General features: G+C 37.7%; 1 protein-coding gene across 11 annotated transcripts in view; it reads right to left on the bottom strand.

Annotated features, from left to right (window-relative positions):
• Window positions 1-437: 437 nt before the first annotated feature.
• LOC135203605 (uncharacterized) overlaps window positions 438-22700 on the bottom strand; it is a 366497-nt gene continuing 344234 nt past the window's right edge. For all 11 annotated transcript variants that reach the window (XM_064233423.1, XM_064233417.1, XM_064233416.1 and 8 more), the window contains 2 exons: window positions 5875-6071; window positions 438-4672 (listed from right to left, as the gene is read on the bottom strand). In XM_064233423.1, coding sequence (XP_064089493.1) covers window positions 850-4672; window positions 5875-6017 — 3966 coding nt within the window. In that variant the 5' untranslated portion in view covers window positions 6018-6071 and the 3' untranslated portion in view covers window positions 438-849. The remainder of the gene's footprint in view (window positions 4673-5874; window positions 6072-22700) is intronic.

Here is a 22700-nt window from a genome sequence, read left to right as displayed (position 1 = left end):
AAGCGACAGCAGGAAAATCATATTCACTACATGAATTGTGGCAAACCCTGTAATTATTCAGTCTTCAACAAAAATACTTCAAGAACACGTGTTAATATTATGACAAATCCTATTGTTATTATCCTTCCTCTCTTAATAAAGATGAAGCAGTCACTCTTCCAAGTCATTCATGAAGAAATACTCTTACCAATCAACAAACTGTACTACATTTCAAAAACTCTAATGCATTTGTGAGTTTTTTTTATATTCTGTATAATGTTACCATTTCTGCATTGGGTTCATCAATTATATTATACTAGTTTGTTGAGCAATGAAACTCTAATAATCTTAAGTTGTTCATATACTGTTTAGATGTTTTGAATTTCAAACTATCTACAAGGAATTTGGAAAGAACCTGATACATCAAAGCTTCAGGAAGGAGAGATATCAAACAACAATTATACAAAAAAAATTTATTCTATGTACTTTATACACACAAAACTCCATTCAAATAACCTAGACATATCAATTAAACAGCCATTGAAAAAACTGAATATGTACATCAATTTCTTAATATCTTTGAGTCTTCCACCTCTCAAGACTTTCCTTAAATACGAACTATGAAAATATCCAGGTACAAAAGCTTTAAACTGAAAGAAATTAGAGGAGGAACATCCAAATTTTTCAAGTAATTGTAATAACCTTTCTTCAAGTAATTGTAATAGAGGATCATCCAAATTTTTCAAGTAATTGTAATAATTTTTCTTCCAGTAATTGTAATAATCTTTCTCTTGAAAATACTTAGTATTTTCAATACTGCATATAATAAAACAAAAAAGATACTTTCTATAAACAAAGACTGTGTTCTTTCTACTTCTGTACAAGAGAAACAAATATAGGTCTATTATCCATTGGCCGTCTGTGATGAGTCTGTACTACTCTTTGGGCCTCTTGGGGTGTGGCAAAAGCTACACGAGCATCAGCTGTGGGTTGATTGAATTCATTGTACCTTCTGATGATGTGCTCTGGACGCAATGCTGGAAATTCATGTAAAAAGTCCAGAATGTCATCTGTTGTGCAACGATAGGGTAAGTTTCCAAGTGCTACTACGCAGCCAGGCTTTCCAAAATGTTCAGGGGGTACAGCTGTACCAAAGTTATCCTCTGAAGTACCTGCAGGAGGCCTCAGCAATGCCCCTCTCATTCTAGGACCAAACTCTCCCATACCTCCGCGACCTGGCATCCCCATCATTCTGTGCATTCCTCTCATTTCACCACGAGGCATAAATCCCCTTCCTGATGCATATGGCCCACCCATTCTTCCTCTGAAAGGTTGGTGTTCCTCATAAGAATTTGGGTGAGGCATGTTCATCATTGCCCCCTCCATATAATTATCTTGCTTCATCATTTGATCCTGGCCTTCATCAAGCATACTATCATTATCTTCTGGAGGAATACTGACTAGGCTTATGCTGGGTTTCTCTTTGACATTGGCACCTATTCCAGCCTTCTGACCTTTTTTGATAAGTTCAAGAGGATCAAAAGCCAGACCCATGGCGTTCATAACGATAGGTTTAGCTATCAACTCGACCAACACTTTCATCTTTCCAATCTGCTGTTCATTCTTACCAAGAGCTTGTTTTGCATCCTCAATTAGAGGGAACATTACATACACCTCTCTCACTCCATTAGTGCCAGGCTCACAGAAATGCATTCGTTCAGGTACAAGTCCTTCATCACTGAAGAAGTCTCTAATATTTGCCTCTGTAACATCTTTAGGAACTCTCTTTATGACAACAGAGTCAGTCAATAAGTCACCTGGAATTGACTGCTTCACAACAGGTGCTTCATCTGACTGATCTTGAGGACCATCCTTTTTCTTGACTTCTTGACCTATCATATCTCTATCTTTTACAGCGGGAGCCATAGCACTAGGAGGGCATAGTTCAATAAGCAGAGGACTGCCATCAATAGAGGCATTCGCTAGTTCAGCAATAGATCTTTGAGCCTCATCATAAGAAATGAGTCGCACAAAACAACCACCTGAGGGTGTTCTGGTACCTCTTAACCTCTCGATGACAATATCCTCAATCTTAAATTTTTCAAATACTTGAGCAACATTATGCTCTGTACAACCCATTGGCACGCCAGTGACGTAAACACAAGGACTTTCATTTGGGAAATTTCTTGAAGACCCACCTGACTTTACATCTACTTCAGAGTCATACTTTGCCTCACTCAAAAGTGAAATCTCTATCCTGTTATCAAATATATAACTTCCAGAAAATTTTAATGCTCTAGTGGCATCTCGAGGCTGAGAAAATCTAATGTATGCAACATCTGTACGGTTACCATGATTATCACCTATTATCTTGATGCTGCTGCTGGGTACAAAAATGTTCTGAAATATTTCACGAATAGCACGATACGAGGCATTCAAAGGAACATTGTGCAATTCCACACTACAAGTTTCGTCGATATACTGTCCTCCCCAACGTGACTGACCGCGTCCACGGAAACTGCCTGGTCCACGCTGTGATCCATAACCATCATCATGGTGTCCATCCATGTATTCTCCATGCCTGAATCCACCACGGCCTCCTCGACCTCGTTCCCATCCCCGACCCCTGTCCCAACCACGGCCTCCTCTTCCTCGGTATCCCCTGGAGCCATAGTTTTCATCATATTCTCCATCGTCTCCATATCTTTCCTGATCCCTTCCATGACCATCCCGGCCAACCCAGTTGTCTTGGGTGTGCCAGGATTCCTGTTCATTCCTATTCCCAAAGCCATCACGTTCATTCCTCGAAGGGAAATTTCCTGGTCGACCTCTCCCATTCCATGAGGCCTCCTTCAAACCTTCCTGCCTATTTGAACCTTCCCATCCTGGCCCAAAATCTTCCATACGGCCCATCCTACTTCTTGGATCCCAGTTTCCACGTCCATCGTTTTCTTCCCTCATGTCACGCATCTCATTATTTTCTCTAGGATCTCTATCTGTCGCTGGACCTCTGTTCATCACTTCCTTCTCACCTCTGAATCCTCTCATGTCCCTTTCCCCTCTGAATCTAGCTGGATCATTTGGACTCCCATCTCTGGGGTCCCAATTCCTCTGTGCAAGCTCTGGGCGAGTTCTCGGATCAAAATTCTGAAGAGGATTAGGCCCATTTCCGCTCTCTACCTGTGAAGGAAAATGACCTGGCTGCCCATCATACCCACAACCCTCAGGTCTCATTGGCATTGGTCCTCTATTATTAAACTGAGGAGGCATAGGAGCCTCTCCAGGCATAGCACCATACCTTGCAGGAAATTCACCAGGACCTCTCATGGGGCCATCCACTGGTCCTCCCAATGGGCCACCTAATGGAGCACCTACAAAGTCAACTGGGGGCTTTGGAGCCATTGACTCAGGAGCAGGAGAGTTATTTTGTACTTCATTTGATGCTTCTTGGTCAAGGGATCCATCATCTTCAGCAATTAACTCCATATCAGTAGGAGTATCAATTGTATTAGGAGCTGGGATATTTGAAGGAGAAGCATTTATGTTACTAAATGGCATCTGTTGAGGGAAAGGTGATGCACTGTTGTTAAAAGGTGGATTTGCACCATAAGCAGATGGAACTGGAGGAGGAACAGGGCCAGGTGGAGTCTGTATGGGTGAATTTCTAATTGGCTCAGCAAGGCTACTGGGCAAAGGTCCCCTCATGCTAATACTCGGAATATCTCCAAGTCCTGGTATTCCCCCTGACCCTCCTATAACTTCTACATCTTTACTTTGCAAGTCATTTCCTGGAGAAGTTTTATTGCTATCTTGACTGGAGCGGTCAGAACGATCACGGCCAACCCTACTACCACGCTCCCTGTCACGGTCACGATCCCTTCCACGATCACGATCCCTAGTCTTATCCCTAAAACGATCACGATCCCTGCTTCTGCTTCTGCGATAGCTACGGCTGCCACGATCGCGACTACGTGACCTCGATCGACTTCTGTGGCGGCGATGGCGATCTCTGTCTCGATCACGTGATCTTGACCGTGATCTGGATCTGGATCTAGTTCTTCGGCGACGACTGTCACGACTGTCACGACTCTTACTATCTCGCTTTGGTGCGGAAGATGAACTGGAGGATGGTTTCTTATCATCTTTCTTATCATCTTTAGGCATAACAACTTGGAGGTCATTGTTCTCATGATTGCCAATATTATTGTAAGGAGATTCCTGTGAATTACCCATCATAGACACAGACTGCATGGACTGCTGCATTGTGACAGGAGGGGTAAGTGGCATATGAGGGGGCATAGGAGGAAGTGGCTGATGACCATCAGAATTATTTGTAAGGCCATGCATTTGGTAAGGTGAATGGGTTGGCAGTGGCATCTGGGGTGGAGGAACCAAAGGTTGTGTTGGTGCTGGTACAACCTGCGGAGGAGGCTGCAGAGGAGGCTGCATTTGAGGCTGTGGAGGTTGAGGTACTGGCTGTACTGGTGGTTGATTGACAGGTGAAGCACTGGCTGACTGGGGCTGTGAAGGGATGACAGGAGGAACATGGTAACCTTGGAGAGCCATAGCTTGTTGTCGAGCAGCTTCAATAACCTTTTGCATCTCGGTGCGCGATGACAGCAACAAAGTAACCTGGATTCCTTTAAGGCTGGCACCTGACATCCTCATGGCCAACCTTGCATCCTCATCAGTACTGTAAGGAAAAAATAGAGTTAAAGGCTTCTATAAATTTTTAACCAGATGGAAAATAACATAGAAATATCTTTGAGACACAGACAGAAAAGTATAGCAAAAAGCATCTCATATTTATTGGCATGAGGTACTTGCAAGCAAAAAACTACACAATAACTAAAATTTCCCAAACATCATGATCCTCCTGTGAAGTGCTTTATGGACTTAGTCTGTTGGTTTCATTTATTCAAATACTGTAGGTAAATAACATAAAATTCAAAAGAACAAAAAATTAGAGATTCTATATAACATGTACAATATCACCTTGATATTGAATAAATCAATTAATATATAATGTATATTTCTTCAAAACACTATGCAAATGTAATCTTCACAAAATTAATAGCTATCAAATAAAAATAATGCAATTCCCTTATGAAACTATCTAAATTTTTTTCCAGAAACTTGAATGAAACAAATGACTGGACTGATGAATACAAAAGTAAAAACTTATATTGAATACAGTAACACCTCAACTTAATGGAATTCTGTACTTATAAGCTACATTATCATCAATATTTTTTGCTTGGCTACCACTTGCGATGTTAATATTTTCATAAAAATCTATTAAATGGACTTATAAGAGTAAATTACACTATAATTTGAATTAAGAGCTACAGTTGACCCCCCACCTATTATCGGTTCTGGATTCGCAGATTCACCTGGTATCTGCTGAACATAAATTCACATTATTCGCGGAAAAGTCGCCTACTCACAGAATTTTATAGAGAAATATTCACTAATTACTGTATTTTCATGTTATTTTTATGATTAAATACATTTTTCATGATAAAACTATTAAAACAAGCAGGTATAAGCATTTTTAGAGGGGGTTTTTGGTGTTAGAACTATCAAAATAGGCAGGTACAAGCATTTTGAGAGGGGAATTTAGGTGTTTGAACCATCTGGTTATGAGCAGTTTTAGAGGGGACTTTAAGTCTTTGAACCATCAAAATAAGCAGTTATGAGCATCTCTTGAAGGGTGTCAAGTACCCAAGGATTTGAGCTATTCGCAGGAGGTCGTGGTCCCTATCCCTGCAAATCCTGGGCCTCGACTGTATGTGGAATTGCTTTTAACTTATCAGAAAAGCAGACTCTTACGTGTCAGGTAAGTTGAGGTGCTACTGTAGTTGTGTTTACAACTCCAAAGCATTTTTGTCTCACCTGAATGCGATGAAAGCATCGCCGAGTTCCCCACCGACAATGTGAACGCCACCTTCTGGAATAGAGAGTCCTTTGAAGAACTCTCTGATGTCCAGGGCATTAGCAGACCATGGAAGGTTCTGCAGTCTTATAATGACACTCATGATGGATGGCTTATTCTGTTTCCTCTATGATGCTGGCACGGATAGAGGTTCTATCTGTTGAGAGAAACAAAATAATTAGATTACAAAAAATAACACATCAAATTTATGCAAAACTTAAGCAAATATAAGCTTACAGTACTTCATATACACACACATATATAATCAAATTACTGAGTTAGATGGGCATTACAGATTTCAAACCATCCTCATACTTGATATATACAAAACTCTAATTATGGAGTGTGTATATGAAGTATACAGTACATATGCAGATATATGTATACAGTATATTGAAAATGCATAAGCAAACTACATAAATTACAACTACTACTCTGATTAACTTGATAATATCTTCTAGATGTTTATCTATATATAACTAACATTTTATATAACACATTAGTATTATTTAACCAAACTGTTCATAAATGTTTTTCACACATACATATAAAGCAATGTTACACCAAAGTTATGAAAATACCATAGCCAATAACTGATAACAGATTAAAATCTGCTAATCACAGCTGATAATTTGATATTTAATTTGAGCAAACAACCTGTGATTAACTGAGATATATTTCTTATCATCAAACCATGAATAACGCCACATTTTATCCCCAATTTTATTGAGGAACAGAATTCCCAACTCACTTTTATTCTCTACAGAGCACCTAACTGACCACTTTAATCATTCCTCGATGAACTTCATTCCTTCTTCCCACAAGGATACAGACAGCAATCCCTCCTTCTAGACAGGCTGTGAAACTGAAGCCAGTATTCACCAAGGAACTCCATCCTTCTTGTTCCCAACAGAACAAAAAGGGTTCCTACTACTAAACGAACTTTTCTTTCATCACCATTTCCCTGTGGAATTCTGCTAATACCTTTTTGTTCCCCTGTTTAAATTCTTTGTTTTGTGTGTTCTAATCCCTTACAACACCAAAATTTTTTTTACCATATCGCGTTATAGAGCTCCCTTCTCTCCCCCATGTTCCCAAGTACCCAGGTTTCTTCTATGTTCTTCCAGATGCCCATCAGTGCTTCCTCAATATACCTCTACAGAACTCAGTTTCATTCTACATGTTCCCTAGTCTTTTAACCTGACTATATTTTATAAGTCTATTATTACCAGACAGTATTTTCTCTTATATGTATATAAAGACTTTTGGGTTTGTTACATCCCCACCTCCGTTTACACAGCTGACTGATTTCTACTAAATGCTGCCTTCAAGAATGATATGGCCTAAGTATGGCAAAATAAGGTTGGTATTTTTGAAGGCTAACAGATTAACATACTTTCATGAAGATATGAGTCTTACAAGTCATATTATATATTTGTGTGTGTGTGTGTATGTGTGTGTATATATATACACACATACAATGTTTGGCTCCTAAAATATGTTTTTATGTCAGGTCAATCTATCTTTAAAGAAAAAAAAGTGCACAAGGATTGTAAGTGCAACCCAATAACACTTGTAAGCCTAACAACATGTTTAACAGACACCAATACAACCACTGTTGAAATGCAGTGGCGGACTGGAAGGGGGTGGTTTGCAGACCATGGCCTAGGGACCCCCCCTTGTGAAGGCCCTGCACCCCAGCAAAAAAAAAAAAAAATTAATTATATATATATAATAATTAATAATAATAATCTACTGGTGTTCAATTAGAAAATAAATCCCGGAAACCTTCATCCCCACAACCCCCCCCCCCTACCGTCACTTTGCTTGCCCGTAAATGAGAAAGCCCCCTAAAGCCACTGGCCTAGGGTCCCGCACACCCCAAAATCCGCCCCTGTCGAAATGTAACAGTCGAACCATATTAATTAAATATAATTTAAAACTGGGTTACCAGGACATCTGGCCCCCCTCTAGAGAAATAATGACAAAATATATGAAGATTTAGATAATAACATAAGTGAGATATAAAACTGAAAAAATATAAATCCTTTATAGAAATAACAAATTATGAAATAACAAATTTCTGAGAAAAAAATGATAACAACAACAATACTCCTAATGATGATAATGGATTCGGTATCTGCTGACAGGACAGGCGATTGCTGTTCATTTCATTTCATTTCTACTTAGAGAGAGAGAGAGAGAGAGAGAGAGAGAGAGAGAGAGAGTGTGTGTGTGTGTGTGTCCTTTGATTCGTTTTCACCTACCAGTTTCTGAAAGACTTCTTGGTTTGACTTTGCCATTAAGTCTACCGCTAATTTGATTAAGTTTATTGCAAAAGTTGTTCACCATATTGTCAAACAATTAACCGCAAAAAAATAAAGTTAAAAGCTGCTTTGGATTAACAATCCTATAGTGCTTCAGCGTACCTTTCCACCTTTCGCCACAACTGTGGCTTTATGAAATACCTATCCATCTTCGGAAAAGTTGTGCTTAGCAATGGATTACCTACAAGTTTGTGTGTAACGATTCATTTACATAGGTGAGTGCTTATAATATTGGTATGTTTCGCCAGGCATACTTACAGAGAGAGAGAGAGAGAGAGAGAGAGAGAGAGAGAGAGAGAGAGAGAGAGAGAGAGAGAGAGAGAGAGAGTCTTCTGTCAGTTCATAAGGGAGGACACTTGCGTTTCTTCATTTGTTTTCCTATAAAAAAAAAATAAAAGGACTTGTTATGGATACTAAGAACATGTGGCACAATTTGCAAATACTTGTAGTCATTACTTGGCAATCACCTTGGAATTTTAATGACGACGTGCCATCACGTAGGCTTTACTCTAGTGGTGTCTAACATGCACATTTCTGAAAGTCCCCTTTCATGCCCGTACCCAATTTTTTTTTTTTTTTTTTGGGGGGGGGTCCCAAAATTGGACCTTTTCTTCTATGTCATTGCATGTATAGGTATATACAAGATGAAATACTTGAAATTGTTATTTTAGGTGTATTTTAGATGTTATTCAAAGTACTGACTTTGGCTAACAGAATTTTACTTAAAATCACTTACATCATATTCCTATTATCACTTGTATTTCCCACTACTAAAGAATGATGTTTATGTTTATTTAAAATATGACTTGCCAAAAAAAATTGTTATTTATTACTTCGTAAGTACAGGTCAATGAAAAGGATAGTCACAGAAAATATGGACTACCAGATTTGTTTTTGACAACACCCCCCCCCCCCCCCCCCCCCCCCCCCCCCCCCCCCTCTCGGTACAGGTCTGCTCTTGTTTGCTCCGTTTGTGGTCTAATCATGCGAAACTGCATGGGCAGACTTCAGAGTACAATGTTACTTGCATTTGAGTAGTCACACCGTAATTATGCTTTTTTAGTAATTCAAACGGAATTCAACGAAAATACTGCGATTCCCCTACACACCACCAATGTGCAGGAACTAATGACCTTTAAGTGTGGTAATTCCTACATTAGAAGATGTTGCCATCAAATAACAACCCCCACCCCAGGGACCAAATTAATTTCCCAACTCGAGCATAAAAATTATAATTACCATTCCTAGCACAAATTTTCTAAGTGCACTCTTGTGGTTATGAAATCACTATAAAAAAAAAGAGAGAGAGAGAGAGAGAGAGAGAGAGAGAGAGAGAGAGAGAGAGAGAGAGAGAGAGAGAATTTCTCTCCTAATATGTTATTCCCATGGAATGTTCACGAAGATGGTAATAGTATGGGTTTCCTCTGCAAGTAGACCTTATAATTACGTATATTCAAGTATCTTCGGATAATGGAGATGTTATTCACACACCAATGGCATCCATGGTAGCTCGACTTGATAAATTTGATAGACAAATGCTTCAGAGTCAACAGTAATCCAGGTCACAACCTAAGCGTTAGTTTCTCTTTGAACTCATACTCTCTCTCTCTCTTATATATGTATAAACATGTATGTGTAATATATATATATAATATATATATATATATATATATATATATATATATATATATATATATATATCTATAAACGATCAACAAATTCAATCAGTTTTTTTCTTTTTATCAGCATCATTAAGCATCAAATGCCCTCTTGGCTCTTAAAGCTTAAACAATTTTTAATCAATGTCGTAGGAGAGGTGGTAGACAACTTTTTTCTTTACTTATAAGACGAATTATATAGTTTCTTCATTACACATAAAACCATTTTTACGGTAATTCTTAAAACTATTTTTTTGTTTTATCACAAAGAGAATAGTGGGCCAAACTTCAAATTTAACCTAAAACCCCTCCCACAGTACAATGAAACTTAAATTGGTTAAAAGGTCTAATACTTTAACCTCTTTAAATATGATATATATATATATATATAGATATATAATATAAACATATAATTAACAAGTGTGTGTTTCAGACCACAAACTCACGAGAATAATGCTACAGCAGTTATCCAGAAGAATTTCCCTAAATTTCTGGACTCTTGTTTCCGAGAGAAGCCTTCAGAAAGCTTCCTCTAATTTACCTACAGGTGACATTTGAAAAGTATCTTTAACCTAGTAGGATTTCAGCTGTCAATTCTAGTTACACTGTGAACTTATTTCCTTTGTTAGAATTCTAACACCCACCCATTCCATTGTCAGGTTATGAGGTTAGGAGTTTCAAAAATACATATATGTCTCCCTCTTTCACCTCTATTACGCAAATAGTAATGTCTTCCCAAGTCCCAACTTCACTCTCTCAAAACACTTCTTCAGACGTCTATTAGCTCTGTCATATATCCTCAGTTGATTATATCTATTATTCACAAAACCTCTACATCTATCCTGATCAAATTTACAGGACGGAATGATCGATTCCTTAACACTGAATTTGTCTATGGAAAGCAGTCATCACATGGCAGCGAAATGCAAGATATAACCATCCATTTACTCATTCTGCTGTAAGGTGATGGGTTTTTGTCTTTTTTGTTTTGTGTTTGCATGGTGTTTTTACGTTGCATGGAAGCAGTGGTTATTCAGCAACGGGACCAGCGGCTTAACGTGACTTCCGAATCACGTCGAGAGTGAACTTCTATCACCAGAAATACACATTTCTCACCCTGTAAGGTGATGGGTTTTCAAGCTTGTTGATAAGGCAAGACACCCCCCTCTGCCTTTATATACTTATTTAGACCTCTCACGTTCAGAATACAGGAACAGCATTCTTGCCTCTTTAATACCAATGTCTTAGTCAGTCAGCAAGATGCATTTTTTAAGCATTTCATATCTTACTCTCGAACCAGCAGCTACTCCTGATGTCAGCAGAATCCACTCCTGCACCGATTACATCTGTTCTCATAGGGTAAAAATATGTTGTGCTGATTTCATTAAAGCATTAAGCCTTTTCAATGCCGGGTGGTTCACCTTCCTTGGCAAATTAAACTCAGATTAGGAGTGTTTAGTCATTAAAAGCGTAGATCAAAGTGTTCCCCAAAGGCTGACCTTCAATGAGTTTATTAAGGTTCAATTACTTCTCTTAATGACTTACAGACTTAAGAGGGGTAAAACAAAGCACATTTTTTGGTACAAGAAACGTCAGTCAATATAACACTCACAGCAGGACATTCAAATTCCTTAAGCATTCATCAAGCCACTGATCTACCTGTTACAGAGACGGCAGTTAACCAGTGTTCACTTCTCTTAGGACATTCACCAGAAAGAATTATTTCCAGATTCTTTTTAATTCCAGGTGTGCGAGAAGATTCAAATTTCCTGGTCAAGGCGCATCATTTACTTCTGCTTCGTTGTAACGTCTTCCTTATCTGTCTGTCTACTATACACAAAAGTCGCTCTGAATACTGTCACAAGAGAGGCAGTGTTGTTCTACCCGGTGCTATGATGCTGAATTTGACCTAGAATGTTATGATGAATTATTCAGTGATTTTCACTTTAAAGTCCCCCCAAAATCATCACCCATTCCCTTAATTACGTTAAACACGACCAACAAGAGATATCCAACCCACTGGGACTCCTTTCCTTTATGGAAAGTTATTCTTCAGGTCCGAGTTTAATGGACACTCATGATCAAAGGCAATGGATAAACCATCACACTGACACATTATGTCTCGGAAACTTAGCATATATAGTACATATGATCAGTGTCCAAACTCCCTCTTCATCTAAGCTTGGACCTAGGGGAACCAGGCAGTGGCTAGTGATGACTCGGCAGATAGCCATTGCCCGTGCAAGTATGACGGAAAGGTAGGTTTACCTATGATATCTATAATGTCATGGGTGGGTTTTGGCCTTTGGATCACCATAATGTGAAGTCCAGGCAAACCCACTAAGTTATCACCTTTGATGAATATGTCAAGGCAATGGAGTGTAAAAAAAAAAAAAAATTTGCCTTTACACAATTCCATCTCTTGAGCGGATAAATACTTATGTTGCCAGCAATAGTCTCCAAACATTTCTATGATCCTTACACTTTGAGAAAGGTAGTTTTGTTTGTTTTGTTTATTTGTATGGTGTTTTTACGTCGCAGGGAACCAGTGGTTATTCAGCAACGGGACCAACGGCTTTGCGTGACTTCCGAACCACGTCGAGAGTAAACTTCTATCACCAGAAATACACATCTTTAACCCCTCAGTGGAATGCCCGAGAATCGAAATCGCGGCCACCGAGGTGGCAGGCCAAGACTATACCTATCACGCCACTGAGGCGGTGAGAAAGGTAGTCCAGTGCTCAGATGGAGATTGGAGAGAGTGGATGCTGGCGATGCTTTATCCCATACATGACTGGGTAGAAAAATTACAAAATAGACGAGTGACCATAATATATGTTCCATAAATAGTCTGTGGGCTGAATTCGGATCTGTATTTTGAATCACTCATAGTTCTGCCAATCAAAGCATTCAAAACAGTAGTTATTGTTGCTGTACAGTGTTTCTTTACACATTTCTGAAAGGACCCTCTAGAACTGGTATGACAGGTTAGAAAAACTGCAGGATCACAATATACAAATATATATATATATATATATATATATATATAAATATAATATATATATATATATATATATGTATATGTGTGTGTGTATGTGTGTGTGTGTATGTATATATATAATATATATATAGATATATATATATATATATATATATATATATATATATATATATATTATATAATATATATATATATATATATATATATATACAGGGGAAAATGTAATGTAGTTGTAAATCCCGACTGAGGTCAGCTTGGTTGCTAAGTCATCTTCAGAGGACTGATACAGTGGTAGAGATGCAAAATGCATATGCTAGCAAGACAGTAACTAGAGCAATACAGACAGATGGTAACCAAGTATTTGCACCTGTCAGCTGTTTTTAGGCAGAGCCTTACCATAAAATTAAATAATATATATATATATATATATAATATATATAAATATTATCTATATATATATATATTTTATATATATATATATATTTTATATATATAAATATATATATATATTATATATATACAAACTATCTAATGGCTTTGTTTTTACTTCCCCTCAGGCCTCCTGAAAGTAACCATCAGGAAAAGGTAAGGTCTTACGAGGCAGTCACAGCCCATCCATTAGAACGCGTTTAAAATGCGTCCTAGTACTAATGACCACATTACCATAATGTGAGAGAGAGAGAGAGAGAGAGAGAGAGAGAGAGAGAGAGAGAGAGAGAGAGAGAGCTTCGTGTTTTATTCACACTATCTAGAAATAACTTTTTCAAAAACTCTCCATGTATCTTTTAATTCTAAATTTCTTTCTAACCATTGGCATGAACAATCAATCTGTCATCTTAAACGGAAACCAAGAAAGAATTTTGCCACCTCTATGTTAGCACCTTTTCTATTTTTAATTCCTGAAACATCATGTTTCTTCTTGTTTATCAGTTGAGCACTAGCGCACAAAACTAGTTTTCACCTTCCTTTCATTTTGGAATTTGGAATATTTTTGTATTTTACCTAAAATGATGTTTCAGACCTGTGAAGATTCTGAAACGGGTCACGGTATAAACTCCCAAATTACCTGGAATTTCATAGGCAACACCAGTTTTCTTTCCCTATTTACACGATATAATGATCTTGACTTATGCTTTTTTTTTTTTTTTTTTTTTTTTTTTTTTTTTTTTTTTTTCTCGGGAATAATTTTGATGTAATTTAACTGCTGTTAGTGTTATCACTCGATTTGCATCTCTCCCCAAAAGCTACAGATTACTCTCAGAGTTGTGTATCCCCCCGATTCCCAGCAATCTATTAGGACAACAGCACCAATCTCATGCCCTGTTTCACTCTCCTTGTAACCCAGCTAAGTAGACTAACCATCAAGTATACACTTCATTGCTACAACCTAGAAAAATGGCAGGTTTCCTTTCTCTTGGAACCACTGTGCCATTTCCTCTTCATAATATCGCAAACGTTACATTCAAATGCTTCTAATGCCATTGTCTCTGTAGGAGAAAACTCAAGACGAAGGATATTTCGTTAATCACTCTTATTCGCGTCCTAGTATGTGTGAATGAAAACGGAACCAACTCCCTTTCTAGGTCTCATCCGCATCTTTCTATGATTTTGCTCTCTTGGCTCTTACCTCTTTTTGCATCAACGGAAAACTACTTGGCGAAATACTATGCCCTCTTTGACTTCACGATTACGCACCCATTATCTATCAGGGTGTGGCAATATCACAGACATTTTCTGACACTTTTCGAAATACGATGGTAAACTTCGTTCGAATAACCTGTACTGTTGACAAGTCTAGTTGATGTCGCCTATAATCATATGTTTGTTTGTCTGTTTTTGTGGTCTTTTTACGTTGCATGGAACCAGTGGTTATTCAGCAACGGGACCAACGGCTTTACGTGACTTCCGAACCACGTCGAGAGTGAATTTCTATCACCAGAAATACACACATATCTCACTCCTCAATGGAATGGCCGAGAATCGAACTCGCAACCACCGGTGTGGGACGCCAACACCATACCAACCACGCCACCGAGGCCATAAATCAGTATGACGGAAGCGTAATACGTTACTGCTGTTTAATAACCAACTTATGACAGAAAAGAAGTGTATTCTGTAACAAGGCTGAAACTGGAATGCAGTCCCAGCACTAGAGAAGGCTTTAATCTTAAATGAAATAAAAGAAAAGGTTATTTATGTAAAGTATTCAGTGATAATATGCAGGAAGTGTGAATATAAAGCGCATCAACAAAGGCACAAGGCAACCTATAGGTACCTTTGTGGGCGGCAAGATATCTGGAACTTCTGAAAGATATTGCTCGTAAGAACTTGAACCAAACCATCAATTTCAACGATGACGCTGATTCGAAAATTCAAACTATGTTAATCAACTGCTGGTCACAATACTACTTCGATAGTTTCAAAGTTCAGGATCCTGAGTAAATAACTATTTTAATTTCATAATAAATGACATGGCGACAGATTGAATCTGTGTGTGAGAGAGAGAGAGAGAGAGAGAGAGAGAGAGAGAGAGAGAGAGAGAGAGAGAGAGAGAGAGAGATTTTTCAATACTCAAGTGACATATATGTCGAGTTCCTTGGCCAGCTGTGCATAATCCAACTCTTGGTCAGTGAACGACTCTTCCTAACACATATATGATTATGATGATATTACTATATGCGATTAATCACTTTTGGAGCATCCCTCTTTAATTCACGTCCAACAAATCAGTGTAAGCAATCTAAAAGAACCCCTTGAAACACACCAACATCAAACTTTAGGTTAGTGTTATCTGAAATCTGTAATTTTTAAGTTGGCATATTCTAACATTGGCAGTCTTGAGGTTGGTGTATTCTGACATTTGCAGCCTTAAAGTTGGTATACTCTGACATTTGCAGTCTTAAGGTTTGGGCATTCTGACGTTTGTGGTCTTTAGGCAAGTGCATTCTGCCATTTGCAGTCTTAAGGTTGGTGTTTTCTTACACTTGCATCCTTTGGGTTTGATATATTCTGACATTTACAGTCTTAAGTTTTGGTGTATTCTGGCATGTGCAATCTTGCATTTTCTAACACTTGCAGCCTTTGGGCTTGGTGTGTCCTGACATTTGCAGTTTTAAGGTTGGTGTATTCTGACATTTGCAGTGGTAAAGTTGGTGCATTCGGATATTTGTGTTTTTAGGTGTATTGTTGTTTGCAGTCTTAAGGTTGGTGTTATTTGACGCTTGCATCCTTTGGGCTTGACATATTTTGACATTCGCACTTTTGAGTTTGGTGTACTCGGTCATTTGCAGCCTTAAATTTGGTGTACTCTGACATTTGCACTCTTTAGATCGGGGTATTCTAACTTGGCAACTTGGGTTTGGTGCATTCTGACATTTGCAATCTTAGGGTTGATGTTCTGACACTTGCAATCTTAATGTTGGTGCATTCTGGCATTTGCAGTCTTTAATTTTGGGTATTCAAACATTTGCAGTCTTTATGTTTGGATATTCTGACAGTTGCAATCTCAAGGTTGGTGTGTATTCTGCAATCTGTATTTAGGTTGGGTATCTGACAGTTGCAATCTTAAGGTTAGTGTATTCCAAGTCATGCAGTACTTAGGTTTGGTATTCTGACATTTGCATTCTTTAGGTTGGTGTATTCTGTCATTTAAAGTCTTGGATTTGGTGTATTTTGACATTAGCAGTCTTCATGTCTTTTGTAATCACTTACAAAGTCTGTAAGTTACCATATTCTAATCTTAAAAAGCATTTTAGTAACTTTACTCTTATTAAAGTTACAAAGTCTTCAGGTTTGGTGCATTATGTTACTTGCATAGTCTAAATTTAATGTATTCCAACATTTTCTGAGTCTATTTTGTGTATTCTGATGCTCGCAAAGTATTAGGTTTGATGTATTCCAACACTTAAGAGCATTGTATGTCATACTCTTGACACTTGCATACTTTTGGGGTTTAATACTTTTGGGGTTTAGTGTATTAAACACTTGCAGTCCAGGGGTTGTGTATTCTGACACAGACAAAGTCTTTAGATTGGTGTATTCTGACATTTTCATAAAGTTTTAAGTCTGTCTATTTTGAAATGATTGTCTATAGGTTTGGTGTATTCTTGTGCTAGTGTTACAGGCTGTTCAAAGGGGAAGATCCTGCACTGGCATGAGGCCAGCAGTCTCTACAACAACAATACTTGCACAGTCTAGGTTTCATGTATTGTAAAAATTAAGGTTTGGTGCATTGTGTGTGTTGCAAAGTATTCAAATTTGGTGCGACTGATTATGAATTTTAGGTCTTTGGGTGTTTGTTTCTTTGTATGGTGTTTATACATTGCGTGGAACCAGTGGTTATTCAGCAATGGGACCAACGGCTTTATGCGACTTCTGAACCACGTCGAGAGGGAACTTCTATCACCATAAATACACATCTCTACCCCTCAGTGGAATGCCCGAGAATCGAACTAGCGGCCACCAAGCCGGCAGGCCAAGACCATACTGACCACGCCACTGAGGCACTGTCTTTGGGTGTTAACTTATTGTTATCTGAAAAGTCTTCGTGTTTGGTGTGTTTCGGCATTTGCAAAGTAAGTAAGTTTGGTTATTAGTTGATACCTAATTCGAAAATTTGCTTATCTACAGTCTTCTGGTTTAATTATTCTAAAATTTGCAGTCTTCAGGCTTGGTGTATTGCGCAATTAGAACAATGTAGGAGTATTGTGATATTTTGCAAATTGTTTGGTATGGTTTATTTTGATATTTGCCTTCTTTGTTAAGTGTATTCTGATATTTGATTTTCAATTGATTTAAGCTCGGCATATTCTGATAATGAGTTTCTAGGTTTAGTGTGCTGTGACATTTGCAGTCTTTATGTGTGAATTATAACAACAACTGTGTTCTTTAGGGTTTGTGCACGCTGACATCAACAGTATGGATGTAATGTACTGTGGAATTCCCAGTCATAGGATTTTGGTGTACTGTGCAATTTACAACAATTTGAGGTATGGTGCATCATAATTAGTCTTTAGGTTATGCTTTGCTGTATGGTTTTAACAAATGGGATATGAGGAACATGAGACTTAGGCCTGATGCCACGCGCTGGGAGACATTATGAGATCATTCAGCGCTGAAAAGAAAAGAGTAAAGAAGGTTTGAGAGGCGTAATAGGAAGAAAGCCTCACAGCAGCTGCACTATGAAACAATGGTTAGGAGAGGATGGAAAGTCAGTTGGAAGAAAGAGGATACGAACGGAGGTACAGTAAAAAGAATGTAAGGGGTTACAGCCAGGGGCCGAAGGAACGCTGCAAAGAACCTTAAGCAAAGTGCACTGATGGCATCAACCACCTACGGGAGTTTCTAACAATTTTTCTTTTTTTATACCAGTTTCCGTCGTTCCTGCTTCAGCAGGGACACACTGGGTTGCCCAGTTATGTCAGTTTGTGGACCACATCCACGACCACTCAACATCTGTTTAGGTAAGCAGGTTTTCATTTCCGTTAAAATCAAATTCCCAAGTACTCTGTCATTAAAAATCCCCTGTTGTAAATGAACTATCATATACTGTACTGTGACAATCTCGCAAACTAGTATAGAAATAATGATTGCGTACTGAAATCAATAATACACACAGTTCTAACTTTATAACCAGACAAATCCGATCCTGATTCGAGACTTCTTTTGCAGTTTTAACGATTTCTTGTCCTTTAAAGTCAAGTGGTTCCAAATGTCACCGCTCCATCAATGGACAGGCGACCAGATAACATTTTCACTTTCGTGAATTGATCTTACACTGCTGACAGTTCAAAGGAAAAAAAAAGAAGTCTCGCAAAACACATACACACACATATGTGTGAAATCGTAATAGCCACAATGCCCTCATTAACTTCTCAAATTCTTTTTTTTTTTTTTTTTTTTGTTTTTTTTTTTTTTGAGGGGGGGGGGGATATGCTTGTAACTACAAACCCTTGTGTTCCACCTTCAAAGAAATTTCTGGAGAAATCGTGATGTCCGGTAGCGAGAAACGAACCCGCGATACCATAATCAAGAGTTGGTCACCTTGCCGACCTGACCACGAGAAGGATTTATATATATTATATATATATATTATATATATATATATATATATATATATAATATATATATATATATATAGATATCTATATATATATATATATATATATATTATATATATATTATATATATATATATAATTATTATATAATATATAGTATAAAAATATATAGCGTGTTTGGTGAAAAGAAAGGAAAACAGTGTGGCTTATGAAATTAACTGAAAAAAAAAAAAAAAAGTTTTGCATAGGCGAAAGGACGAATCACGGTCGAGATGGTTCGGTCATAAGAGAACGGAAGACTCTAGGCAGGTGAATTCTGTCTTCTGTAGAATTCTAAAGTGTTCGGAAGGATGGGAAGACCTGGGAAGCGATGAAGTACCGGAAATGAATGGATTTAACAATAGACAACACGCAGGGTGTACTGTAGTTTTTTTTTTTTTTTTTTTTTTTTTTTTTAGGAGACCGGTGACCCATGAAGTGTAAGGGAGCGTGATGTCGCTGTGTCGATGAGCTTTCATTTGTGAGTATATGAAGCAGCTAATCGTGTAGAAGTAGTTTCCCACCCGCCAATCCGAAGTTATAAGCTTGAATGTGGATTAGGGGCAAGAGCCCGTGCTGGCATAACGCCGGCTTAATCATAACCAAACACTGAATTCAGCAGTGACCAATCATCTTATCAGTTTTTTAATAGAGCCAATCCTTGAAAAGGTAAACTGCTTAATGCTAATATATGTGTATATTATATATATATGTATATTATATATATATATATATTATATAATATATATATATTATATAATATATCTATATATATATATATATATATAAAATGTAAAGTCTATTCACGTAAACAAGTTGATAATACTCACTTGGCCTTTACAGGAAATGACGAGAGCGATAAAGATTGACTGATAAAAAATAAATTAGTAACCTTTTAAAAGACACAAATGTTAAGGCATAAGTTTGCTTTCTTCCGGTTTGAGCGGACTAATTTGTGTGTTAATGGTTTATCTTCATCAGTATTTTAAATTTCTCTTTCGACAGACTTATTCTCTTTTCATATACGTACAAAACACAACAAACTATATAAAAATATCTTCATAAATCATTCAGTATGATACATACACCCACACACACATGTATGATATTATATATATATATATATATATATAGATATATATATACTATTATATATATATATATCTATATATATAAATAATTATATTATTCTTTAATATTATATGTATGTATTGTTATGTTACATAACCGAATCAAGAAAAGTCACGAAGGAAAGCGAAACTTTTTTCGTGAAAGAAAGTCTAGCATAACACAAATTTGGAATGTCAAGACATTCAATGACGACATATCATGGCCAGCATATTTTTCTCCTTGTGCAATAAGCCAAATGCGCCATTGCAAAGCAACTTTACTGAATAATACACATATTTCTCTCTCTCTCTCTCTTTATATATATATATATGTATTATTCAGTAAAGTTGCTTTGCAATGGCGCATTTGGCTTATTGCACAAGAAGAAAAATATGCTGGCCATAATATGTCCTCACTGAATGTTTTGACATTCCAAATTGGTTCTCTCTCTCTCTCTCTCCGTAAATCTTGAAAATGCAACTGAACTCCTGGAGGAACCAGGAGACGTCCTGAAGTCTACTTCCTCCAAGTTTCAACCTATGTCCACCCAGGAATTGGTGTTAACCCTTCACTCATTCACTAAACCTTGTATTTCTTTCTTTGTCCTGTGTATTTCAAAAGATAATAATTAAATTGTCGGACGAATGTTAATTTCTTAGCCAAGTGCATTAAAATAGATATATTTTGTCAAATTCTCAAAGCAGTCAATTCAGTCGATCTGTGACGCCCGAGAAGAGAGAGAGAATTTCTGGTCCTTGCTCTTGCACGGCGTGGCAGATTCAATACGGGCTCTTTCTTCTTCCCCAACTCGGTCTCCTGGTGCATTTTCCACTTTTCAAGCTCATCTTCGAAATTGCTCACAGTAAAATCCATATCTTTCCAACTGACCATGAAATTTATTTGTATTAATTTAGTACTTCAACTCAAATAATTTCAACTTAAAAGTCTGCCTGTAAGTCGCATGCATGTTCAAGAGTGAAACGGTTTATCCTTTGGAAGAAAATGCCAGTAATCTTAAGAGAAAGTCACCCATTCTATTTCAGGTGATGATGTCAGAAGGGATCCCCGTTGCTGTCAAAACCTGTCAGACGTTATCGCTAATCTATCGAGTCCATACCGGTCATACAAAAACCGATGAAGAGGAGTTGGACACTTATGTAAAATACAAGATTCTACACAATACGGAATATTAACCCTTGATTTAGTATTTATGGTTTAAAAGTTGAATACAATTTTAATCAACAACACAGTGCAATGGAATTAATTTAAATTTTTTTTGTGCAGAGTTAAGCTAACCTTGTGCCAGCAAGGTCTCTTGCCCTAACATGCATCCGCATTTTGGACGGGGTCATTTCCAACCAATTCCGAGATAAATAAATTGAAAAAGTGTCAGCTATACCCAACGTCCAAGGCTGGTTTGGACAAAGGGAATTCACGAATTTCAAACCCATGGCCCAGGCACTAATCTCAGAGGGGATGACGCATATCGCCAGAATATTCCTAAAGAGATTTATGTTGCGGATTTACACTTGATAACAACTGAAGTAGTCACACAGACCAAATTCAAACGTTAAACTGCACTCTCAGCCCTCATGACTGAGGTATGCAAGATATTGTTGGGTTAAAATCGAGCTTATTAAAACCTGCTTCTCAACAGGAATTCAAAATTCAACTCTTGGATGAGAAAATGTAATTTCATTGAGGCAAGGGCACCCACTGCAAGTTTGAGTGTTTGTTTGTATGGCGTTTTTACAAGTAGTGGAGAATAGAAGGCGAGTTTTCACAGTATGACAGTTAATGTTAAGAGTTCACCAACATGAAACTTGTTGAAATCACTGGAGTAACATAAACAAAATCTTAAATCCAAAATCTGACGAGAATTCCGATCTTTCCTTAATAGTGACCCCCAAGGGTTTTAAACTGGTATAAATCCACCTTTGCGTCGTCTTAGTCAAAGACCGTTGGGAATTACCGGAGAAAAAAAAAAACGTAAATATCATTAAGTCTTATAGAACGACCTACGCAAAACCTCGGGGTTACTATCTAGGAAAGATCAGAAAATCCTTCAACGTAAACAGGAACTTATTCTAGTCAACAATTTTTCTTTACACTTTGTGGCTATGATTATGTTGCGAGGTCCTGGGAAAGATGATGTTTATCGGTTCATTTTGAGAATTAAGAATGTGCTTCCTCCAGGACGATAAGTAGCCAAGACCCAATAAAACATGTAACTCACAATTAAACGATTTAGCTGTGGAATTTCCCGACGATCAGTTCCAGCCACTGATGGGAATTACCTCGCCATGGTCCTCCCATGTGAAACTTTGATGTTACTTTTTAGTTACTGAAAGTAATGATGTTAAATCTGACTTCATCGACAAATAAAAGGGGCGAGATGAAGTTAGAATGAAAGGTCGTATTAGGACACTGCATCTGCCAAGATATTTGTTAAAGTATAGTGGTTGATCTGTGATGGATGAGATATAGTGTAGCACAGTTCCAATCTCAGCTGGGTTTGATCTAGTTTGTTCCGAGACTGAAGGTTAAAGGTGTTTATAGTTGTATTGGGTATCTGGATCCTGGTCATTTCGAT

Source organism: Macrobrachium nipponense, chromosome 36, assembly GCF_015104395.2.
Source record: "Macrobrachium nipponense isolate FS-2020 chromosome 36, ASM1510439v2, whole genome shotgun sequence".
NCBI classification, from domain to species: Eukaryota; Metazoa; Arthropoda; class Malacostraca; order Decapoda; family Palaemonidae; genus Macrobrachium; species Macrobrachium nipponense.
This window is presented reverse-complemented; position numbering and strand designations above follow the sequence as displayed.